General features: G+C 41.8%; 1 protein-coding gene across 1 annotated transcript; it reads right to left on the bottom strand.

The window, feature by feature from the left end:
- Positions 1-35: 35 nt before the first annotated feature.
- Positions 36-18142, bottom strand: SGCB (sarcoglycan beta). The gene is made up of 6 exons (XM_045474104.1): positions 18028-18142; positions 11945-12154; positions 7783-7968; positions 6942-7133; positions 6498-6629; positions 36-3174 (listed from the first exon to the last, which is right to left on the bottom strand). The coding sequence occupies exons 1-6, from the start codon at positions 18061-18063 to the stop codon at positions 2971-2973; spliced, it is 960 nt and encodes a 319-aa protein (XP_045330060.1). The 5' UTR covers positions 18064-18142; the 3' UTR covers positions 36-2970.
- Positions 18143-25451: the final 7309 nt, after the last annotated feature.

The raw sequence follows: 25451 nt of genomic DNA, 5'->3' as shown, positions 1-25451 counted from the left end.
AACCTTAATTTAAACCATTAAAAAAATCAACAGCAAACAATTTAGAGTCTTTATTGTAAACAGAGATCATTAATAGTTATTACAAACTGAATTAACTGAAACTCAGGTTAGCAATCCAAAACAGAGTTACAGGGTTATCTTTGTATGGCATAATTTGTAGTCTTTGCCCCCTCAACACTTCTTAAAAGACTACTAAAATTATCAGCATTTCAATGGTCTCTTTTCTGTCAAGTTTAGCACTGTAACATTCTCATCCTTTAAAAAAAAATTCACTCAAAACTAGGCAGAACTTCCACCTTTCATCAAAACTATCGCACAAAATTTGTTTTTTTATAATGCAAAAACAATACAAATATTTTTAAATCTTGCAGCCCATAAATAGGCAGTCCCTCCTTGTGTAGTTTTACATTTTCCTAACTGCCCTTTGGACAGTTTCTGAAGTACTCTGCTTTTGTTTCATCTGTCCCTGTTGTCACTGTAACCTACCGCCGGTTAGGTTACACAAGCATGTATCCACGCCCCTTCTCCTGGGGTCCTGTCTCGGTCTACCTTGGCGGAGTCTGCTGCTTGTCATGTCCGTGCTCAATGCAGGGGAGGTACAACCAGCAGAAATAGGCAAAGCTAACGTTTCAGTTTATAGGAAAATACCATCTGGTGGTGAGAATGCGTAGCTAAAGCTTTGCCATTGTGCAAAACAGATCACAGGTAAAATGGACGGTTTGTTCTTAATCTCCTTTCCGGTGAATTTTCCAGGACTACATCTCAAGGAAAAGGCAAGGGTTACCTGCAAAATGTCCTAAAAATATGTTACCTGTTACCTTAACAATCACTTCTATAAAAACATCAAAATATCCTCTCATTAAAAGCACTTAATGGAGATGTATCAAAAACACAAGTATTTCTCAAAGAGGAATAAAAATAGATTGTTTCATGAATTATATTCAATAAATAATACTCTAACATAGTGTTTTGTAGTTTTTGTAAAAATATTTAAAGAAACCTTCAAAACCTAAATAAAGCAGACAAGTAAAGAACGTAAAATTAAAAATATACTGAGCATCTGAATGAAAATTCCAATGGATTTTTCTGAGTATCACTCAAATATTAAATGACACTGAATATATTCAAATAGGATTTGAATATCGTAACACTCAGAGGTCATAAAGTTAAATTTTTTCCCCTTCCTTTAAAAACTGCACTCAGTATTACATAGTAAGTCAATCTATTTTAAATACTTTAATGACTGTTCATAATCTCTAAGGCATTTGGTTGTCCTATCAGAGAGAACTGTGATTGTAGTGAATGCAAATTGCTTTTTGTATTGATTTTCTTATCTACATAGTTCAAAGACCATGACAGAATACTGTTGTACTTGAATGCAGAGTGGGGCTTACAATTCATCTCTACTGCTTATCTTACAGCAAACTGTTTTTGAAAACTCCATCCCTGGTGTTGTGTGTCTGATGAATACCAGAGAGTCCCTTTTAAGTCAAATATAAAATACTTTAAAAATCAACTGGCTTGAGGGTTGATCATTATGATGGGATTGTAATATGAGGAGCAGAGATCAAGTCTCATACTTACTCAAAAATTACTTAAAAATTATTTCCTGTATCAACACCCTTAACTCCAGCGCTTCCCAACTTTGTTCAAGGCATGGCGCACACTGCAAAGGGGACTATTTGTAGGGCACGTGGCTGTGGTAACCTTCCCAGCCATCCCCAGCCACCAGGACTTGCCTGGGGCCACGTCCTCTCCCTTCTCACTGCGCTCCCCTGAGGGCTGAGGGTATAAGTTAGCAATTCCTTTTACCCAATTCAGGTTCTCCAAAGTGCCAAGGCCCATCAGTTAGGAAACTGGGGTAACCCACCCATACACTAATTTGACTTCTCTAAATTATAATTTTGGAATTGCCTTAAGCTAGTTTAAAACCTGATAGCTGTTGGCCATTTTATTTATTTTTAAACCTGAGTAAGCATAACTGTTTTGTTTGATTCTTATCTACTTAGGTAAGTTTGAGTTACTCTTCATTCATTTTTCTGGAGTTTTAAATAATTAAGACTTCAGTGCAGATAGTGAACAGAACATGGGAGTTGGAAGCAGGTACATTTTCATTTGAATCCCATGTGAATTCCAATCTCAACCCTGCTCTTTTCCATGTGACATCAGGCAAGCTTCTTAACTGTTCTGATCCTCAGTTTCCTAATGGGTAAAACTGGAATAGTAACACCTACATGCAGAGCTGTGGTGAGAATTAGAGATTGCACACACAAGATGCCTGGGACAGTGCCTCGGGTGTGTAAGATGCACAGTAGATGACCGCTATCATCGTTTGCTAGTTAAAGCTGAGACGGTGCTTCAATTTCTACCACACTGTGAACACAACTTACCAGTATTTAACAAGTAAACATTCTATTACAGAGTATTTTCATCCTGGTGCAAAACTAAGGAACCATAGTTTCATGCCAGCTCACATATGTGAAGTTCTTTAATGACTTCACTTGCATTGAGAATATAGCTGAAAATTAATGCATCAAAAATCTGTCTTTTCTCTCGGAAGCCAAAAGACAGAGCATGTGACATTTATTAATGGTGTCCCTTTCAACCATCTTAAGTGGGTGTATCCCCGTCAGTTACCAAAAGCTTTCTTATAGTGAGTGGCCTAAAGAGTTATCCTTCAGACCAGGAAGAGTGGAGTTTTAAAAACACTTCTTTAGAGATTAATTTTGCTTCTATTCACTTCTGGTAATTATTTTAGAGAATTGCCATTTGAAGATCAGTGCAACTTAATGAAATGTGCTAAAATTTAGGCTCTCTGAGAATCTTTTCAATATGGAGGTCATATAATAGATACAATAGTGCTCTGCGGATAAAACAAGAGTTATCTCAAACTCTCTAAAAACATGATTTGCATGCACACTCTTAAAAAAAGGTCAAGATATGAACATATTGGTGGCCTCGCGGGTTCTTCTAATGAGTGTTTCCACAGGGATTGTCTGAGATCTGGCAGCCCATGTTCTGGCCTGTTACTTGTACTTTGAAGAGAGTTCCATCTGCACACATACAGAGCTTGTAGCGTACCCAGTCACCGGTACCAAACTGGTCCCCACTGGAGGAACTAGGTAAGCGAGTTGTGCTAACCATCACGGTTCCATTTAGGATGATGCTGTTCTCCTAGGAGAAGAATAGTAATACAATTTGTTTACCTCCACAAGTGGTGACAGAACAAAGTTAATGAACAAAACTTAGAATATTAACAAGAAAAATATGTAGTAAGAAACAGTAAAGTCATGACCAAATCAACAACAAAGAAAACAAAACCAATGTCAAGATTCAACTAGTGACCTCTTAGTAATAGTTCACAATGTAGATCAAATACAGTTATAACACTCTTAAAATTATATCAAAATTCCTAAGTATATGGGACTGATACTGATAAAGTCTCAGGTCATTTTCATTTGTTACTTCCTAAGAGAGTTTTTACAAAGTTACTAATGATTGGTAAGTTTCTGATGATGAGAAGAAAAAGGCTTGTTTTTCTCTTACAGAAAATTAATTTTGATTTCTAATGTTTACGCAATGCCACAAATGAAGTTTCAAACCAAATAATTCTGAAGACCAGGCATTCAAAGAAAACTGCCTGGAGGTTCTCCAGGCTGTTTCAGGAACGTTTAGGTCTTTTCTTTTTGGGAACTCCTAAGCCTCTCTCTCCTTTCTTTCCTTTTCTTCTTTTCATTCATCCAGCACATAATTATTAAATGTCTACCATGTGTTAGACACCATTCTAGGTGCTGTATACAGCAGTCAAGAGACAGGTGAGCCCAAGTTCTCACACAGTTGACATTTTAATGGGGGAGGGGCAGACAATACATGAACAGGTAAAACAAATAAAACATCAGTGGAGAAAAATAACTCAAGGTAAGCAGAGAGAGAGAGTGACCAGTCAGGAGCTGTGTTTACACAGGATGGTCAGGAAAGGCCTCTCTGATAAGGTCACAGTGCAGTGCAAACTGGGTGATATGAAGGAGAAAGCCATGTGGGAAACTGAGGAAGGGCACTGCAGGCAGAGGAAACAATCCATGCAAAGGCCCCGGTGTGAAGATGTGCTTGGTGTTCTAGAGCAGGTGGAAGCCAGTGGGGCTAAAGCAGAGAGCAGGCGGGAGTCGACTGGTAGGAGATGAGTCAAAGAAATAACTAGGGGCCAGACATGTTAGGAAAGGGAATGGACTTTTGGGTTTTATCCTGAATTCTATGGGAAGCTGTTTGGAGGGATCTGAATACGGAAGTGATGTGATCTCTGAGAAAGGGTCATTCTGGCTGCCATACAGGGAACGGACTACAGGGGCAAGAGTGGAAGCAGCCAACAGTGCAGCAGGAAGCGGTGGGTTTATACCATGAGGGGTGTTGTTGCTGGTGGTGGTGGAGGCAGTGAGAAGCGGCCAGACTCTATCTTTCGAAGGCAGAGCCAGGAGGCTTTGCTGATGGGCTGATGGGCGCCATTTCACAAGAGGGGGACACTGAAAAAAGAAAGGCATGTTTGGGGAAGGAGGGAGGATACAAAGATTTTAGACTTGTTGAATCTGAGATGTGTATTATGTCCTGGAGTGGAGAGGTAAGAAGGCAGCTGGTGGGTGTGCGAGTCTTAGTTCAGAGGAGAGATTAGAGATTAGAGCAGGAGTTCCAAATGTGAGAGTTATCAGGTTACAGAAGGTATTTAAAGCAATAAGACAAAGTTGGTTATGAAGTCACGGAAGCGGCTATGGACTAGTGATAGTTATGCACAGGATATAAATACAATCCGTATGTGATGAATTTTGAAATTTTGTTCCAATGTTGCCATCTTGTGGTCATTTAATTTTCCTTTCTTCTAACTGCTAAAGCAGTTACTTCTTTAAAAGCAGTTTGATAATATTTTTTTTGATAAAATTTTTTCTTTTTTATAATTAGCCATACACTTAAAAACTAACCACTGATGTTAACTGAATTATAAAGCTAATTATCTTTTCAATACTGGATTTTTTTTTCTAACTGTGGAGAAACTGGTATGTGTTTATGTGCATTTCAAAGTATTTTAATATTTCTCATACTAACAACAGTTAGAATTTTCAGATAGGAAACAAGGAATTAGGTAGCTTGCTAATGGTTATATACATATCTCTCACACCTCTTGCTTCTTTGAGTTTCATAGCCCCCTGTGACCATTCTTCACCATTACTCTCTTAGAGGAATAGCTTCTTACTACAGTATGTGCAAAAAATACTCAGTATTGCTATTGAGTTTCTAGCAAGAAACACATTTTATGTTCTTTTTTTTTTTTTTTTTTAGAAATTGGAATATGTGCTTTAAGGGAGAAAAGCTATTTATGAAAATGGAAGAACTTAATTTTTCAAAGCTTATTTTTTCTATAACTATGAAATTAAACTTAAATAAAAGGAAAGAATTATTTTATAAGTCCTGGGGTTCAAGCTCACTTTTGCCATATTTTATGCTTGGTAAAATAAATTTAATTAGTTTCAGTTAAGATGCATATAGCAGGTGGCCAAAGACATTTTGAAGAAATACGCTTTGATCAGAACTATAAGCAGGTAAGCCATTTTTTTTTTAACGTTTATTTATTTTTGAGACAGAGAGAGACAGAGCATGAACGGGGGAGGATCAGAGAGAGGGAGACACAGAATCCGAAACAGGCTCCAGGCTCTGAGCTGTCAGCACAAAGCCCGACGCGGGGCTCGAACTCACAGACTGCGAGATCATGACCTGAGCCGAAGTCGGCCGCTTAACCGACTGAGCCACCCCGGCGCCCCAGCAGGTAAGCCATTTTTGGACTTCTGGCTCCCTTATATGAGATATGTTACTTACTGAAGTTCAGATATAATCTGTGAAGTACAAAATTTCACTTTTCAATAGCTATAATAAAGGCAAAATCTTTTTCCTTTCTAGTTAATAATAGATGGGTGAATAAAATATATTTTGTACACCTGCTAATTGATTTTCACATCACTAGATATATAACTCATGAAAGGATATGAACAACCTTTAACTAAAAAGTAAAACCCCAACAACTTCAGAGAATGGATACTTCGAGAATTCCCACTTTGAGAATTCTTTCACAAGTTTAAAAGATTACTTTTGCCTTTTAAAATAATAGAGGAATCATTATGTAAAAAAAAATTTTTTTTTTTTTTAGAAAACAGCAGGCAGGCAGAAAGACAAATAAAATTAAAATTAGCTGTAAGCCTGCTACCCATAGCCAGCCACTGTTGACATTCTGGCATAGTTTTCCAGGTTTTTATAAACGCATATATGTTTTGTTTTGCAAAATAAAAATGAGGTATTTCACAAATTGTAACTTTCTTTCACTTCAAAGTCCATTTTGAACATCTTTCCATATCAAAAAATATACAACTACATTATTGTTTTTAATAATGGTATACTGTTCCACATATGGATTTATGTACCCAAGAATCTAATAATTCTCTAAAACTCTTAATACTCACTGCCTTTAACTCCATATTACCACCCATGTGAAATTCAATGGTTTTGCCCATAATGAATACACCTTCATTTCCACGCACAATAGCACGCCCGTCAACTTTTATGTTTAAATCACTAGTAGCATTGCTGGTAATCTGAAAATTAAGAAAAGAAAGCAATAAACAGCGTTTCTAAATTAAAGTGAGAATTATTATCAGAGACACAGGAACAGGAGTTTCAACCATGGAATATGAAAGGCAAGTATTTTTGGTCACGTTTTATAGGTGTTGAGATAGAGAGACGTGACTTGATAATGATCAGGTGACAAATCTAGAACAAATCAACCCTTCCCATTGTTCCAGAATTTATCCTTTCACATCACTATAAAACAGCAAAACTCCCCTCCCGCTTTGTAAATTCAGACAGTAATTCTCTTCCATTAAGAAAGCAAACAAAATAAATCATACCCTTTCAGTAGACGCTTTTTGAACATTCAAACTTTTCACTCCACTTGGCAAATGAAACTCATGAGTTTCATAGTCTGTGCTGAATAAGATATTCTGAGTCCTCGGGTCAAAAAACTGCATACCAATGTCACTTGTAATAGAAGTTTTGTTCTTTTCTACACTGAGCTTTGTTGTCCCTTGCTGAAAAACAATCTTCAGAAAAACACTTTATCATAAATATGTTTTCAAAGGAGACTGCATCCAAAACTCATCAAGAACATTATCAAAAACACTTTATAGTAACAGCCTAACTTCAAGTAATTTTAACTGCATCTGTCTGTCCCCTCTCTATCCACTTGGAAAAAGAGGTCTTTAGAATGAGGGCTTATGTGCTTGTTTGCTTATGCTGCTCTGCACAAATCCATGGGTCACAGGGCATATAGACGTAGGCCTAAGATGGGTGGGGGGTGGTAACAATACCTCCTTGAGGTTCTATTCCATCAAAAACCTATGTTATAGCAGCCACTTGGCATGGGCTGCCACAGACTAGACTGGCATATTCTCTTCCAGCCTCCAGAAAGTAGAGGCTATTCCAACCTGGGAAGGTGCTTCGTGTGCTGGTTACCTCGTGTGGAGGAGAGAGAGTACATTCTGTATTCTCATAGTAATTAATCTACCACAAAAAAGGATACCACATTCAGATGTTAAGAAAGCGTGTTACATTAATAGATTGTAAGACCAACCATATTATTAAATATGCTTATGGACAGTCTCTCAAGGAAAATATCCATTTCCAAAAATCAACACTGGGTTTTTACTAAGAATTTTTCTCTAATGTCCCTCAACCGATGTGGTAACTTACAGGCTGGTTGTTGCCCGTGATGACCAAGTTTTCGTTCCGCCTTCCTCCTACTGTGCTCTTATAAAGAGGATGTATGACTCCCATGTCAGATACTTGCTTAAACCGAAGCAGGCCACTTTCGTGGAACTCCATGCTATCACAGCCATTTGGTCCAATGCGGATCACAGCCCAGATAACAAGTGTTATCTAAAAAAGGAAACAAGCCCCCTGTTGATAGGTCACGTACATTTAACATAACTAGAAAAAAACAGAAAAGATCATTGCCAAAATGTCTCATCAGTGATATGAACACATCAATTGGTTTTCCACGTATCAACGAAACCAACTTCATTTTTATCAAGGCAAATAGCCAAGAGTCAAAAAAAAATGTGTAAAAGAACAGTTTCTTATTTCTTCTCCTCCCTCCACATCTTGTCCAGGGACAACCACTTTCAGCAATTTTAGGTATTTCATCTAGAATTTATTTCGTATTTTTAAGTAATATGAGTATATTATTTCTTCACTCATCATTTTTAGGTTTTATCTATTCATTTCCTACTTTACCAGATGAGAATTTATCTCATTTCTTCTCCCCCAATCTCAAGTCTTGGCTAGATCCATGTTCAGAATTTTCAGTATTACGAACATGTAAGTATTTTTCAATCCTAAACCAAATACTGTAACTAAGAGAGCAGTTCGTTTCTTGTACTCTGTGTCTCCTGGAGTTTCATATTTCTCTTTCTTTAGCATCAGACCAAGGTTGGTGAGTTTCTTTGGAAGCCTGACTGAATCTTTTCAAAACCTCTGATGTTTCTGTAAAATGTCAACTCAGTAAAATGTTCTGAAAGCCCAAACCTCTCAGATAGCTTATTCTACTGGCTCTAGTTTTCTGTCTCAGGAAATCTTGCCGGAACTCTTACATTCTTGGTCCAGTCTGTTAGCCCTGGGTCTGTTACACAACTGTAACCATGAATTTTTCCTTCATTTTCATGCTGGAACTTCCTTGTCTTTCTCCAGTGCTAGATACCCAGTTTGCTGTGTCCTTTTCTTCAGCTTTCTGGGAGTTAATGACTTCTTTTGGTGAGCACCTCCTCCAGTGGCCTCCTTAGAAAGAATCTATGTGAAGTAAATTTTCAGAGTGTGCATGGTTAAAAAATGTCTCTGTAAGCCCTCACATTTGGTGGATAGTCTAGCTTGATATATACATTCCTAGGTTTGGTGTTATTTTCCCTCTAAATTTTGAAGGCCCCTGCTTTCTGGTTTCCAGGGCTGCATTTGAGGGGTCCGATGCCTGTGATTTTGTATTCTTCATGCATAACCTGTTTTTATTTTTCCTGTGGAATATTTTAAGATCTTCTCTTTATCCCTGTTTTCTTAAATTTTACAGTAATGGCCTTGGTGTGCGTCTTTTTTATGCATGACACTGGACCCAGAATGGTAGTTTTCCATCTGTTCTAGGAAATTTTCTTGACTTGTTTGGTAACATTCTCCCCAGTGTTCTTTCTTCTCTCTTTCTGAAACTCCTATTAACAGAATGTTACACTTCCTCGATTGATTCTTTAATTTTGTTGAACTTTCTGGAAGGGTTCCTTTTATCTTCCAATCTCTTTCTCTCTCCATCCACCCAGCCATCCATCCCTGTGTATTTCTACAAGTTCTTCCTTATTCTTTAATCACTCCTTTTTAATGGCATGCTATTCTTGTTCCATGGATGTAATATACTCTTATTTCTCTGAAGATACTGATTTTAATTTTTTGTTTTCTGCCATTCATCACATTTTCTCTCCCTGAATTCGATTTCCCTACGGCTTGGGTGTTTTTGGTCTCCATCATTTTCTCAGTTCTGGGAGCTTTCCAAAAAATCTATTGATCCCTGGTGGCTCAGTGTTCATATTTAACACTGAGGCTTAAAAAAGCGCATAGAAAGTTCTCTGTGTGGGGTGGGCTTGTGGTAGACAGGCTTCAGAGTACGAGATTAGGTGGCTTTTTCACTGCGACCTGCCAAGCGTCAATATCTACAGGTCTTTCCTCCACAGAAGGCTATTTCATGTCTTGCCTGGGGTACATGTGCCTGGTGCTGGGGAGCTGGAGATAGAGGACAGAGACAGGAGACAGATGGAGCTGGAAACAGTCTCAGCGCTTCCAGGATTCACACTTCCCTGCTTCCCGGAATGGAAAACCATCCCTACCCTCTTCCGCACAACAGTATCCTCAGGCAGGAAGAATCCCCTCCCTTCTGTAACACTCTGTGGGGTTAGGAGGCATAGTGGCCTCACTGCTGGCTGGAAGGGTGAGGAAGGCTAGGGATCTCATGGCTCCTCCTATAGGTTTTTCAAACAAGCTGTTTTCAGTTCCTGCCTCACTCCTCCTTTTCAAAATACTTGTATTTCCAGTTCCTGAGGCAATCCCGATGATTCTGTAAGGCACTTTCATGAACACACCCTGCAGCCCCCTCTTCAACACACACAAGCAGTTTCTCTTCTCTGATAAGTTATTTGCCATTTTTCATCCTGCTGTTTGGTCTTGATGTATTATGGTTTAGGATTTCAGTTGCCTCTCGCTCTCTTTCCAGATATTTCTTTTGTTGACATTGTCATCTTAGGATGAGCTTTTTAAACGGGATGGGAATAAAAAAAGTCTTCATTCTGCGATCTTAACCAGGAGTTTCCAATAAAATAAATTTCTAAAATAAGATAATTTCAGAATATGTGCTCCCAGTATTTATAATACCAGCTCTTTTCAATGTAAGGGAAGAATTCGACACAAATGTTTTGGATGTACGTAAAATATAATGGGCTGGCTTAAAAGTACTGCAAGTCAAAAATAAAGTAAATGGAGTGACTTTAGAACTGCTGCAGCCCATGCTCACGACCAGTCTTAGTTATACCAAAAACTACCCTCTGAAAATGTCATCTACACACATGCCAGAGGGTTTCAAGTTTAACCCTCAGAGAGTTAAAACCTTGGATTAAGTCTTCTTTAAAAAAGCAAGTATCTTAGGAAAAGGCAACATAGTAGGTCCTCAGCACCTTAGTTTAAACTGGCCTGCCACATCCTTTCATTCTTTGACAACAGAGACTTAAGACTATAAAATATAACCCTTTGCTGTCAAACAAGGGTTTACAATTTTAAAATCTAGTTGAGGAGGTAAGACTTCATGTAGGAAAAGCTGAATGAAAACAGAAAGGATTATTATTTTTTAGGACAGATGAAGGCAGTAAAGTCATGGTGCAAAGGTCTCTTCTGCTGAGTTGACTTTACCCTTGCAAAATTTAAGCCATTTAAAATACTCCATGAACATTTTCTTCTACGTAAAATTAATACATGGCAATATGAGCATACTAGGTAACATTTACGACAACTCAATAAGAGGTGCAAACTTACAGTTATAAAATAAGTCACAGAGATGAAAAGTACAGCACAAGGAATACAGTCGATAACACTGTAATAATGTTGTAATGTGACAGATGGTGACCACACTTATGGTGAGCACTGAGTGCTATACAGAACTGTCGACTCCCCGTGTTGTGCGTCTGATACTAATAAAATACTGTATGTTAACTACACTTCGAGAATAAATAAAAAAAGAAAAGGCTAGTGGGTCTTTCCTAAAAGTATTTAAAAGATGGAATCTCCTGTTGTCTTTCAAAGTATATATCAGAAGAAGGAACATCTGATAAAACGCACTCTTGGTTGTGAAATTAGGAAGACAGGATCCTGTCATATAATATTTTGGAGAGTAAGCAAATCAGGGGCTCTTTGTACAAACTGTAAAGGGTAACTGTACATCTAAAAAAAACCTTAAGAGATAAAACACGTATAGAAAAGCAGAAAGAGGGCTTCAACAAGAAATTATACAAAGTCCATGATTTCACTGAAAAATTCCCCATGGTAATTAAAACAAGAAAATTCTGGGGCACCTGGGTGGCTCAGTCAGTTAAGCGTCTGACCTCAGTTCAAGTCATGATCTCATGGTCAGTGAGTTCGAGCCCCGCATTGGGCTCTGTGCTGACAGCTCAGAGCCTGGAGCCTGCTTCAGACCCTGACAGCTCAGAGCCTGTCTCCCTCTCTCTCTCTGCCTCTCCCCTGCTCATGCTCTGTCTCTGTCTCTCAAAAATGAATAAACATTAAAAAAAAAAAATAAAAAAAAAAACAACAAGAAAATTCTGTGGCAGATACTTACGATTAAATTGATGACAGCCAGGATAAACAAGAGGATAATCACACAAATGGCTAAATTGCCCTTTCTCCCTCTCAACCCCGTTTTATGGAGGCGATCTTCATCAATTGGGATATATCCGGCTTTAAAATTACTATTGTGCTCCTTATTGACATTCCTCCTCTCGACAGCCTTCTCACGCATGGACTTCTTTACGGGACCATTGGAACTTTGCTGAAAACAAAATACAGCACAATGGAACAGCCATACCCACTCCTTTCGACGCATTTATTTATGAAGTGCAAATTCCTACCTAAAGAAAGCTGAACTGGTTGGTGATATATTTGCCATAAATAAACTTTAAGGTGTTGAGTTGCAAGCTCCAACTCAAGACATTATTTTGCTTGGAGGGATAGTAGAGAAGAACCGTTAGTGAGACTATTTGATAACACATCTCCACTCTCTGCTCTGAATAGTCCCATTGTCACTAAAGTGCACAGCTAGCTCATTTGGGGGAAGAGTTGACACAGACATTCCACAGTCGGTAATCTCTTTTTTTTTTTTTTTTTAGTTAATGCCTTACAATGATCTGTTTCATTATATATATTTTTTCATTTATAGGAAAAGAATTTGGAAATTCTGACACACTTTGCTGTTTATGACCCCAATTGGCTAAAGATAATATTATCTTAGATCAGTAGTTTTCAAAGTATGGGCAGGGGGGCCCCGGAGGAGCCCTTTGAACTCTTTCAGGAGACTGGAGGGTAAAAACTATCTTCAAAACAACACCAAGATGTTACTTACTTTTTTTACTCTCCTTCTTTCGTGAATGTTCAGTGATTTCCAGAGGCTAAATATGTGATGACATCACTGCTCTAACAACTAACGGAATGTGTGCTTGTGCAGTACTGTGTTTCAAATTTTCACAGGTTTAATTTCTAATATAATAGGTATCAATGGATATAACCCACATAAACAAAAGTTCTTTGGGATCCTCAGTAACTTTTAAGGGCATAAAAGTAACCTGAGACCAGAAAGTTTGAGAGCCTCTAACTTAGACTATGGTTGAATGACATTTTTGGTAATACATCAGAAACACAAAATGGGTGAAATGGATACTGCCCAACTTACATATATTTTAGAGCTCTGAGACAATTTATTTTTTTTGAATAGGCATTTATTAAACATTTTATGCTTAAACACTAGTAGGAATACAAAAATAATATAGGACAGGATCCTTATCCTCTAGATGTTACACGTTATTAAAACAGTTAGCGATGCAATAAATTATTCTGTGTGTTCAGGTGCCAAAATCAATAGTCTGGGCAACACATGCTGTGGAGTCCAATGAGAGGAGAAACAGGATGGCTTGGAGTATTTTTTCAAGGCAACAGGAAGTAGGTGGTCAGAGCCGGCAATGTAGGGAGAAGAAAGCTGCAAAGCAGGGCTGGTTGGGAAAATTCCTGGCCTGCTGGGTACAAATTCCAGTCTTCCTCTCTGTTTAACTGGGAGTCACTGGAGGTTTATGAACATAAATGACATATATTTCAGGATCCTAAACATGCGGGTGTTTGTAGGAGAGATCGGAAGAGGAATACCAGTTAAGTAGGTTGTTGGGCGACGTTGTCATAATGGAGGTTAGAGGTAATGAGGTAATGAGGGCCTGAACTAAGGTGGGATGGAAAAAGACAGATTGAAAAGATACAAAAAAATAAAAATAAAATAAAAAATAAAAACATACTTCAAGAGAAGAGTTAACTGAATCTGCAGCCAGCTTCAAAAAATCCCGTGTTTACTGAATGGTGACTAGTGAAGTATGGAGAATGAAGGAGGGAGAAGATTCTACATATGCTGCACTTAAACTGAATGAGAAATAACCTCGTGACTCAAAGGCAAGGGGAAGGCAGGGATGGGGTATTAGGTCGGTCAGGGCTAGAGACAGAGATTTGAGATCCTTAGCCTTGAGGTAAATTAAATCCACGAGTGCATCTTCTTACTGTGCAAAACAGTATATAGGAAAGAGAACAAAGAGCCAAGGACATGGTCTGGGGAAAATTTAAATGTGCAGCTATAGTGGGAAATGAGGACTACAATGAATGGTAAGAGAACCAAGCATGTGCACTGTTGCTGAACTTGCTTTGTTAAGAAGTGCTTCTGTGACTTTCAAAGATGAACTCTAAGTAGCAAATGGGTAAGCAGGAAACAGCCTGAAAAGATGCCACATGTGTGTATCTATTTTTGAGTCCAGAAAGAGAAAAGAGGAAAGAGAGGACTGTAGCTAGAGAATTACGTACACTCAGAAGAAAACTGTGTTTTCAGTTTTGCTGTGTCTTCCTCTCCTCTCCGTGCAATTTGGGGGAAGACTCGTCTATTTGACCGCAGAGGGAAAGATGCCAAGCGGGGCAAAGGCCAAAGGTCTCAGAGTGGGGCAGGATAATGGAGAAAATGAGACCCTTCAGGAGGCAGGAAAGAAGGTGACACAGGGTACATGAGAAAAGATAATCTTTAAGGATAGGCTTTGCTGAAACAGTTCACACCCAGAAGAGAAAACATCTTCTGGGATGGAAAAGGCAAGGTCATCTGCCAAGGAAGAGTGGAGACGGCTACTGGAATCTTATCACGGCGGCCGAGGCAGCAGGCTGGTTAAGGGATTGTGGAAAATGGAAAAGGACAGGAATAATCATTGTGAGTAATGCGGCAGGTAAATTTTTTTTTTTAATTCCACAAAGCAGTAAGGAAGGCTATACAGAAGATGCCTCGATCTACTACCAGATTATTGCAGACCTCTTAGAGCTGAAATGTTCATTCTGAAAGTATTTGGGCTGAAGGTATAGAATACCTTAAGGAAGGTGTGCTTTCTTCTAATTTTCACAGACACAGTAGGGGCAACTTAAAAGTCAGGGCTTGAATACAGGTCTACATAGGAGAGGGGGCAAAACTGATCCCTCCTGGGAGGCATTCTTTACTCTTCTCTGCCAATTCATGTGCATCATTATATTCAATTTGATGCATTTATAATTCACTGAAGAGTTACTATATGCCAGAGGCTCCAGATCACCAAGACAAGCAAGCCATAGCACTGCCCTCAGTGAACTTCCTCACAGGCCAGGACAGTAGACAGACAGGTCACTAACAATGCCAGTTCAACATAGCAAGTGCATGAGTAGCAAATACACTACTGACACGGTACAAAACTCTACTCACGGTAACTCTACTTAGCAAGCAGGGGCATCGGGTGAAGGTTTTTAAGAAAGGCTGAGATCTCACTCGAATTTTGGGAGGATAAATGGGAGTTAGCCAGGCAAAAGTGCAGAGAAAGGTATTCCAGGCAAAGGGAACAGCATAGAAACTGTGACTACAAGTCACGTCAGTATGAACCGATTTTGGTAGTTTCTGTGGACCGTGAAAAGGAGGAGTACAGAAATGGGGCAAGGAATAAGGTGCGAGATGTGGGGAGGTGCCAGTAAATGAATGGACGTAAGTCACCATGTCAAGAACAACGGACTTCATCCTGAAGGTTATGGGGAACCACTGAAGATTTAAAATAGGTTAGTGATACAATCAGATCTGCATCACAGCAAAATCAAATTCATGTGCCAAAAAGAGATCAAGTGCAACAGAAGAGTTCAGAGATGAAGATGTCAACAGCAGGTTTATCTAACAGTCCAAAGAAGAGTTTCACTGAGCTTTAGATGAAGAGATGACAGGGAGAGGCATTAAGAGGAAGATTCTCTCTCTCTCTCTGCCCTTCCCCACTCATGATCTTCGTCTGTCAAAATAAATAAGAAACATTAAAAAAAAGATGACGAGGGGCGCCTGGGTGGCGCAGTCGGTTAAGCGTCCGACTTCAGCCAGGTCACGATCTTGCGGTCCGTGAGTTCGAGCCCCGCGTCAGGCTCTGGACTGATGGCTCAGAGCCTGGAGCCTGTTTCCGATTCTGTGTCTCCCTCTCTCTCTGCCCCTCCCCCGTTCATGCTCTGTCTCTCTCTGTCCCAAAAATAAATAAAAACGTTGAAAAAAAATTAAAAAAAAAAAAAAGATGACGAACTACAGAACCTGGTGATTGACTGGCTGTATGTGACACAGACGGATCTAAGGCAACTCCCAGGTAGGACCTGCTACATAATGTGTGGAATCCAGGGACAGCAGAGCATTAAACCAAGTGTGGGTCCTTTCTGAGCTCCCTTAAACTGGCCCTGCTCTCAAGTTTCTAGCTCGGTTAACCAAGTGAAAGGATGGTTGTAGCCCTTTTTAAAAATTATTATTTACTTTTTTTTGAGAGAGACAGTATGAGCGGGGAAGGGACAGAGACGAAGCAGAAAATCCCAAGCAGGCTCTACACTGTCAGCACAGAGCCCGATGCAGGGGCTCAAACTCTTGAACCGTGAGATCATGACCTGAGCTGAAACCAAGAGTTGGACGCTTAACCAACTGAGCCACCCAGGCGCCCCTGGAGCCCTTTTAATGGTAAATATGATGAGATCCAATTTTGTACATTTTTCAGTTTGGGGTGCATGTGGAAAATTCAGTTCACGGTGGAGACATAAATGCTTTACTCTGAAGTGAGACTAACGAATGGGCCACTCTGCCCAGTTTCTGCGTAAAGCAAGAATAGAACCTTGGTGGAAACTCCAGAGCATTCATAAGTGATGTGGATGAAAAAAAAGAACAGGCTGAAACAAGAGCTGATAAATCAGGAGGGAAATGTGGAAAGCCAAGGAACAATTTTAGTCTCAACAACTCCCAGAAGCTGTGTCTCCGTTCACTTTCACTCATTCCTTTAGGTTTTATACTGTTAGATCTGTAGCTTGCCCCTGTAGCTGATTTTTCTGCACTTAATCTGACTTGAAGCTCCTTGAAGGCAGATTTCATGTCTTCTGCTTTCTATGTCCCTTGGAATGACTGTTCCGGTTATATATCTCTATTAGGTCCCTAAAAGCAGTCAATTAGTTAAGAAGGTCTTTTCTGGGAACAGAATGCTGGCAACTTGACTCCAATTTATTCTTCCAAAGATGTTGAAGAATGAGACTTTTTCTTTTTCTTTTTAATTTTTTTTTCAACGTTTATTTATTTTTGGGACAGAGAGAGACAGAGCACAAACGGGGGAGGGGCAGAGAGAGAGGGAGACACAGAATCGGAAACAGGCTCCAGGCTCTGAGCCATCAGCCCAGAGCCCGACGCGGGGCTCGAACTCACGGACCGCGAGATCGTGACCTGGCTGAAGTCGGACGCTTAACCGACTGCGCCACCCAGGCGCCCCAGAATGAGACTTTTTCAAAGTAAACTACCATATCATAGTTTTGTAAAGGGAATAACAGTTAAGGAGAAAGTGACTATGAAAATTATTTTTATTTTAACAAAGACCCTAGCAACGACAGGTATGTATATGTAACACATGCATGCATGTATGCGTTTACATACGTAGAGCTCGCTTTGGGGAGGAATAACAGCCTTTTAAACTACTCTAAGTTACAAGTTTACCATGCAGATCAGGAAACACTTGATAAAGCATTAGCAAATAATTTTAAACCAACTGGACAGGAGGCAGTTTTAAACTGGTGACTAAATCTCTAAAACCAAACCGGGAGGAGAAACCTGATGTCTGCATACCGAGGATGGCAGACACAAGAAGTGGCCGCAAGCGGGCACCCAGGCAACAGCTGACTGTTTCTTGGCGGGTGTCAGGGAAGCCTCCCCGCTAGCAGGCTGAGGCTATTTTTACCCGCATCTTTGCTGGCCACCGGGCCGGGCACGTCTCCGGCACGTCCTGGCGCAGGCTCGCGCCTGCCACGGCCGCCTCCCCGCCCCTCAGGCGGCGACCCCTCCTCAGCCCGGCCGGGGGGCAGCGGGCCTGGCCGAGGGCCGCGGCTTGCTTCCCCTCCTCGGCCCAGAGCCCCTGCCCGCGGTCCCAGGCGGCCCTCGCCAGCATCCCGGGCTGCGGACAGCTCCTCCCGCCCGCTCCGCCCCCCTGGAGCCCGGCCCCCGGCCCCGGCGCGCCCTCGCGTCCCGGCTGCCTCCCCCGGCAGCCAGCCCCGCGGAGGGCCCCACCGGCAGGACCCGGGCCTCCCCTGTCTCTCCTGCCCCCGGCCGCGGCGGGGCTCCCAGACCTGCTCGGCCGCCGCCGCCGCCGCCGCTGCCGCCATCTTCCCGCGCCTGGCGCCGCCGCTCTCAGCGCCGCGGCCGCACCCCGCGCGCCTGCGCCTGCGCCTTGGCGTGGCGTGGGGGTTGGGGGGAGCGCCGCTCGCCGGCTTCGAGCCCCGCCCCTCGGAGGGAAGTTTGGAGTCCCCGGGCTGCGGGCGGGGTCCGCCGCCCCCGCATCCAGGGCTGTGGCTTTGGGGCGCGTCTTCCGGGGCAGCTGTGTTCACGCCACCTCGGGCAGCTTCTGGGTTCTACCCGAGGGGCGCTTCAAAAGAAGAGGGCCCCGCTCCCTTCCCCCTACGTTGCTGTCACGGAGAGCTGGTGCCGTCCTCTTGGTTGATGGGCCGGGGTCTCCCTGGCCAGGGTGGGAAGGGGCGTCTTGGAGAGGACCCGGGGACGGGCAGTAGTGACAATATACACGGACGTTGACAAGTTGCCAATTAGCCAGCTAAAATCTTGGAAACTGAGCGTCTTCAAGGAGGACAGAAAATCGCTTTAGGGATGCTTCTTAACTTCAGAGGGCCTATGAAGTCTGGCGCTTTCTTCTGTGGTACTGGGGGTGGATTTTCCATGCAGTAATGGAGACAGTATTGTCCGGGGAGGTACGTCTGGGGAACCTAATTTAACAGATATTCTCTGCACACCCGGAACGTGCCATCCAAAATGCACAAGACTTTGAGTATACATTCCTTGTTCCTTGTCAGTATAATCCAACACTCCTCTTAATTTGCTGTTACTTGCTTTTTTGTTTGGTTGCCTTTTTAAAATGCAGTGAGGGCAGTAGCAACCAAGGTTGCTGTTCCTCAGGTAGCTGAAACAGACTTCTAGAAAGCATCTTTGGGCCCCAGGGCTGCCTAAGTCAGCAGGAAACACAAAGAGACCAGCTGGCAGAAGCTTTCTTTCTCTAGGAACTAGGTCGGTTTTGCTTTTTGATGACTTGGAGCTGTTATTTCGCTGGTCTGCTTGCTATACGTCAGAAATTGTTGTGAAGTTTAAATTAGGTAATCTGTCGCATAATAAATCCCTCACAAACTTTTCCCGTCTCTCCTGATTTTGGCTGATGCCAGTAGCACACTGGTCATTAATCTCTGTGTATCTTTCCTGAATGCTAGAACCACTGACTCACATCTCTCTGCTCAGTCCTGCTGGGATCTCTAGGATAAACTCGCATCTTAACCAGGACTGTAAATTACAGCCCAAAGCTCTTGGAGTCAGCAATAAGTCTTCAACACTCTGGCTCTGGTCCCAGAGCTGAGTTACCAACTCAGATAACTGGGCTTTTGACTGATCCTCAGCTCCTGTCTCCAACTCTGGTACCACAGTCCTTACATCCTATATGTTTTGCCTCTTTTTCCTCTGCTTGGAGAGAGCTTCTCTTTCTCTCTCTGGCAAGCTCACTCTTATTCATCCTCCAAGAATCCATTCAAATGTCACATTCCCTCTAAAGCCTCCCCAGGCTTCCACAGGCAGTTTTTACCTGGTCCATCCCCTAATTAACTGCGCTGTCTTTTGTAGCACTTTATGTGGCATTGTATTTTATCTTGTTTACCTGTCTGATGTCACCTGAAAGATGGGGAGCTCTATCTGGAAGGTTCATGTCTTACATATCCTTTTACTTGCAATGCCCAGCATAGCGAAGAAACTTCATAAATGTTTTAGAAATCTGCCTGACACCCCAGTTTCTAAGACCAGAAGCCCTGCCTTTATTTTGCCGACTTCTCTTCCACTTAGGTGGTGAAATACCTGACAACTAATTTTCCTGATGCCAAATGCCCCCTGACTCTCTGAAAAATCCCCTTTTCTTGGAGTCCTTATCGCTGATCTCCAGCTGACAGGACACTTCACAATTCTTCTTGATGTCAATTGCTATAGTCTTTAAAAGATCCAGTATACTCACATGACCCCATTGTTAATGTGGGTCATTCCCAAATGTGTTATCTTCAAGCTTTTTTTGGTCTTGTTTTGTAAATAACATGTAGAGTCTACCACACACCTGGGAATGTCTCTCTAATTACCCTGACAATCTCACGTTTAGGTCCTATTATCCCCATTTTACAAATGAAGAAATCAAGACTCCTAGAGGTTAAAAGCCTACCAAGTTTTCAACTGATACAGAGCCCGGATTGAACTTAGGTCTATCTGACCTACAGTCTTTGCTCTTTCTGCCACATAACACAGTCTTTAATTCTGCATTTCCTTTTGCCTGTGGGCGTGCAATCTGAGGCTAGAGTTCTGGTCAGATTATGAAGACCGTTATCCCTTCATTCACTTTATAATGGGTTGAATAGTGTCCCCCTACAAAGATATCCGAGTCTTTTTTTTTTTTTAAAACATTTTATTTATTTTTGAGACAGGGAGAGACAGAGCATGAACAGGGGAGGGTCAGAGAGAGGGAGACACAGAATCTGAAACAGGCTTCAGGCTCTGAGCTGCCAGCACAGAGCCCGACATGGGGCTCGAACTCCGGGACTGCGAGATCATGACCTGAGCTGAAGTTGGCCGCTTAACCGACTGAGCCACCCAGGTGCCCCCAAAGATATCCAAGTCTTAATCCCCAGTACCTGCAATTGTGATGTTATTTGGAAATAGGATCTTTACAGATATAATTAATTTAAGGATCACCCTGGATTTAGGTTGGGTTTTAAGTCTCATGACTGGTGTCCTTAAAAGAAGAGGAGAGGACAAAGACACAGAGGAGAAGATGATGTGAAGACAGAGGCAGAAATTGGAGGGGTAATGTTTCTACAAGGCAGGTCACGCCAAGACTTGTCACCAGAAGCTAGGAGAGAGGCCATGGAACAGATTCTTTCAGAAGGAACCAACCCTGCTGATTTTCTGAATTCTAGCCTTCAGAATGGTGAGGAGATAAAGTTCTATTGTTTGAAGCCATCAAATTTGTGGTAATTTGTTACAGTAGCCCTTCAACACATCCAAAAACTGAACTGAAAATCTTTCCCCTTGATCTGCTCTTTGCATATTCCTTAGTGAATGGCACTGGCATCTGGTCAGAAACCTTCAAAGTCATTCTACACTATTTATAGTGTGATCTTCCTTCCTACCTTCCTTCCTTCCTTCCTTCCTTCCTTCCTTCCTTCCTTCCTCCTTTCCTTTCCTTTCCTTTCCTTTCCTTTCCCCTTCCTTCCTTCCCTCCTTCCTTTTTCCTTCCTTCCTTCCTTTCCCCTCCCTCCCTCCCTCCTTCCTTCCTTTCCCCTTCCTTCTTCCTTCCTTCCTTCCCTCCTTCCTTTTCATTCCTTCTTTCCTTTCCTTTCTTCTTTCTTTCTTTCTTTCTTTCTTTCTTTCTTTCTTTCTCTTTCTAGAGCATGCAAGTTGGGAAGAGGGGCAGGAGAGAGAGAGAGAGAGGGAATTTTAGGCAAGCTCATGCTCAGTGTGGAGCCAATGTGTGGCTTGATCCCATGACCCTGGGATCATGACCTGAGCCAAAATCAAGAGAAGGACACTGAACCGATTGAGCCACCAAGGTGCCCCTGATCTTTCTAAAATCATGACACTCTTCATCCCACACTTTAAAATCCTCCAATAACTTTCACAATGAAAATTAAATTCCTTTTATTAGCACATAAGGTTTCGTACTTCCTGGTCCCCGTCTACCTTTTTTTAGCCTCATTTCCTGCCTCTTCCACAAACTTATCCTCACTCCAGCCTTGTGTGGTATTTGCAGTTCCCATCTATTTGCCTGAATGCATCAAGTACTTAATATCTCTATGCTTTTGCATATGTGGATATTTCCCTATTTTATCTAGCTATTCTCCTACTTGTCCACCAAAACTCAGCTTAAGGGATACCTCTTCTGGGAAGCCCTTCTTAATCTTCCTCCTCATCACAAAACGCTGATTTTTGTGGCCCTCTGTGTGATCCTCAGCAGGCCTCTGTGATCACATTTATTCCTGTACAAGGGAATTTCTTTAGTTGCCCATCTGTCTTATTTATGAATGCATACCTCCCTAAATTCTAACCCTCTTTAAAAGACCAGCCTCAGTCCCACTTCCTCCTGAAAATTACAGCTAATCATTATTGCTTTCTCTTTGTAATTGTTATGGCACCGATTTGCTATGATGCCCCCTTGATACTTAATAATACACTTTTTGTGTTATTTTACTTTTCATGCATGTATGGTTCACTCCCAAGTAGATTATAAATTCATTACAAAGCAAGGGCAATGGGTTACCACTTTTGTGCTCTAAATCTTGAACACACTGGGAACCAAGTATGTGATATGTACTTAATAACTCTGATGAGTGAATATGAGATTAATTTGTCCTACTGGGTAAAAAATATTACTAGCATCTAAGTGTCTTTGACGTATGTTCATGCTGATGCTCACTATGCATTACTCCAGAGAAGAACGTCATTAACCCTCAAAGCTGTGTCTCCTAAGCATTTTTCTGGGTCCAGCACGGCCCCAAACTTCACTTCTAGGAGCTCCAACATGATATAAAAAAGAGACTCAAACATATCATTTTTCTGTTTACAGCTGTTTGCTGCTTCCCCATTGCCTACAAAATAATGATCAATTTCTTTAGCCTCATATACAGGACTTACCACAGCTGAATCCAGGACTGTCTTTCCAGTCTTGTCTCTGATTCCCTGAATACCCTACAGTCACGCTGGATGAGCATTCATCATTCCCTGCCTCTCCAGGCAATTTCATGCCTCTTTGCTACTGTCCGTTCTGTTCCATCTTCTCTTCTCGGTGAACTTCTCTCCATCCTTCCAGAGCTGGCTCTAAATGTCACTCTCTTCCATAACTTCCTCGGAGCCTTTCTTTAGGGGCTGGAGGAGGAAGTAAGGGAAGAGTCAGTATTTCCACAGAGTATTTTATATATTATTGTAACGTGTCACATTGACCTATGGTTGCGTATCTGTCTTCTGAAAAGATTGTGAGATGCTCAGGAGCAGGAACCGAGTCTAATCCTACCTTATGATTAAGGCAGATGTTTGGCTGCACGAGAAATTCAGGAAATTCTGATCAAATGTGATGAAAACAACCTATTTCCACCTTCTTCATTTTAGGGACTGCCTTTGTGCTGTCCCAGATCCTCTCTTGTGATGCTTAAGGACATCTTACAGTGTAGACCATAGCCATAATGCACATTTGCAACAGCTTAACATACCCTAAGTGCACCCCTTCAATGGCCATTTTCACAGAGCCAAGTATTTGCCATGGCATTTAGCTGGCAGAGCTGAAAAGGTTGAAAGCAAGGATGCCTCAATATTCCATTATAATAATGGAAACCTGGGTTAGATATGAGGGGTATATTGTGGCTCTCGAAAATCACACCAAATCAGCTTTCCCTCCCTTCTTTTTTTTTTTTTTAATTTTTAATGTTTATTTATTTTTGAGAGAGAGAGTATGTGTGTGGGACGGGCAGAGATGGAGACAGAGGATCCTAAGCGGGCTCTGCGCTAACAGCAGAGAGCTCGATGCGGGGCGCGAGCCCACGAACCCTTGAGGTCATGACCTGAGCCAAAATCAAGAGTCAGACGCTGAACCGAGGGAGCCACCCAGGTGCCCCTTCCCCCCCCCCCCCACCCCGCTCCTAATCTGTATTTGCTACAAATGCTCTGAGTTATTTAGGTGCTAAGGTGATACAGTTGTGATATATTAAACTTCTCCTCTTGTTTTTCTGATTTAACCAATCATGGACATGGAATAATTTTACGGAAAATTCCCGAACTGTGGCTGTGAGCAGGGAATGCTTTCTGGTACGACACAAGAAATATCCCTGCGTCTGTCCAGTGGTGGAAGCTGCCCTCAATTTGGACCCCAACCAATTAGTTCTTTCTCCAATGGGTGGTGGGTTTTTTTCTCCTTTTTAAATCCTTTTCCTTTTTTTTTTTTTTAAGTTTATTTACTTATTTAGAGAGAGCACATATGCATGCATGTGAGCGGGGGAGGGGGCAGAGAGAAGGAGAAGAGAATCCTAATATCCCAACGTCTGTGCTGACAGGGCAGAACCCAATGGTGGGCTCGATCCCATGAACCCCAAGATCATGACCTGAGCCAAAATAAAGAGTCGGACACTCAACAGATGGAGCCACCCAGCCACCCCTGAATCTTTTTTCTTTTTAAATCTTTCCTGCTACGTAGCAGAGAGCAAAAAGGACCAAGTGAAGCTAATAAAATGAGTATGGGGAGCGCTCAGATTAGAGAGCAATGAGTAAACTGGCAAATGAGTGTCTTGCTACCTGTGAGTAGAGACAGTGCTTCAGCACTGCCACCAGTAAAAAAAAAACTGCAGTTAAAGGAAATTTCTTGCAAGTGGGTGAGAAAAGTTTAAAAGACTCTCTTCAGGTGGTAATAGGTCCCAACCTAAAGAAGTGAGGTCCTTGGGGCGCCCAGGTGGCTCAACTGGTTAAGAGTCCAACTTCAGTTTAGGTCACGACCTCACGGTTCGCAGGTTCCAGTCCCGCATTGGGCTCTGTGCTGACAGCTCAGAGCCTGGAGCCTGCTTCGGATTCTGTGTGTCCCTGGCTCTCTGCCCCTCCCCCACTCGTGCTCTGTCCCTTTCTCTCTCTCTCTCTCTCTCAAAAATAATAATAAACATTAAAAAAAAAAAAAGAGAAGCGAGGTCCTAATACGGACAGCTGTAGGACAAGAAGAGCACAGAGCACAGAAGGGGAGCAGGGGCGCCTGTGAAAGCAGCCAGGCCAGAGCAGAAAAGAGTATTCTTTTAGGCACACTAAGGGTGCACAACTGTCCTCAGTGAGGAAGAACTGGAAATTATGATGAGGATCCCACCGTATATCCTTGTAGTTTATTGCATATATTTATATTTAGTGTAGCATGAAACTACATATACGCCCCTCACTACACTGAATGACTTCAGTTAATCTTGTTGGCTTCTTAAAATCCCAAATTTAAAATCTGCTCAGCTGATCGATGCAGGTAAAATTCAGAGTGGACAAAATGAAGGACTTTCAGAAAGCCTCTTCCATCCAGACATTTGTTATTTGACACTTCTCTAGAACCAATGGCTCCTGGCTGGGTGGTAGAATTATGATGCCATAAAAACAACCAACTGGCCATTAAATTTGCTTTCTTTTGTCTCAACAGGATTATGACGTCAGGTAAAAAGCAGCCAATCATCTCCTCCCTCCCTCTCTTTCTTTCTCTCTGTTTTTTTCTCTCTCTCCCTTTCTTTCTCCCTCTCTTTCTTTTTTCTCTTTTCTTTTCTTTCTTTTTCTTTCTTTCACTTTTAATTAACAAGTCAGCTCAGCAGACTTTTACAGAGGGCCTAGAATGTGTCTGTTAATGTGCTGAGGAAAAGCTAAACAAGCCTCTGTCCCATTTCTTCAAGAAGCTCACAAACTTAATGGTTGAACATCCGACTTTGGCTCGGGTCATGATCTCGCGGCCCATGGGTTCGAGCCC

The sequence above is a fragment of the Leopardus geoffroyi genome, chromosome B1 (genome assembly GCF_018350155.1).
Source record: "Leopardus geoffroyi isolate Oge1 chromosome B1, O.geoffroyi_Oge1_pat1.0, whole genome shotgun sequence".
Taxonomy (NCBI): Eukaryota; Metazoa; Chordata; class Mammalia; order Carnivora; family Felidae; genus Leopardus; species Leopardus geoffroyi.
The sequence above is the reverse complement of the archived record's forward strand: the minus strand, read 5'-3'. Positions and strand labels throughout refer to the sequence as shown.

What these genes read in the sequence shown, in the direction of transcription:
- SGCB (XM_045474104.1), bottom strand. Translation starts at nt 18,063, where the DNA reads ATGGCGGCAGCGGCGGCGGCGGCGGCGGCCGAGCAG. An exon ending in TCACGGGCAACAACCAGCCT is followed by an intron (nt 7,134 to 7,782) that starts GTAAGTTACCAC and finishes GTTTTTCTGAAG; the next exon opens with ATTGTTTTTCAGCAAGGGAC. An exon ending in GTAATATGGAGTTAAAGGCA is followed by an intron (nt 3,175 to 6,497) that starts GTGAGTATTAAG and finishes TTCTTCTCCTAG; the next exon opens with GAGAACAGCATCATCCTAAA.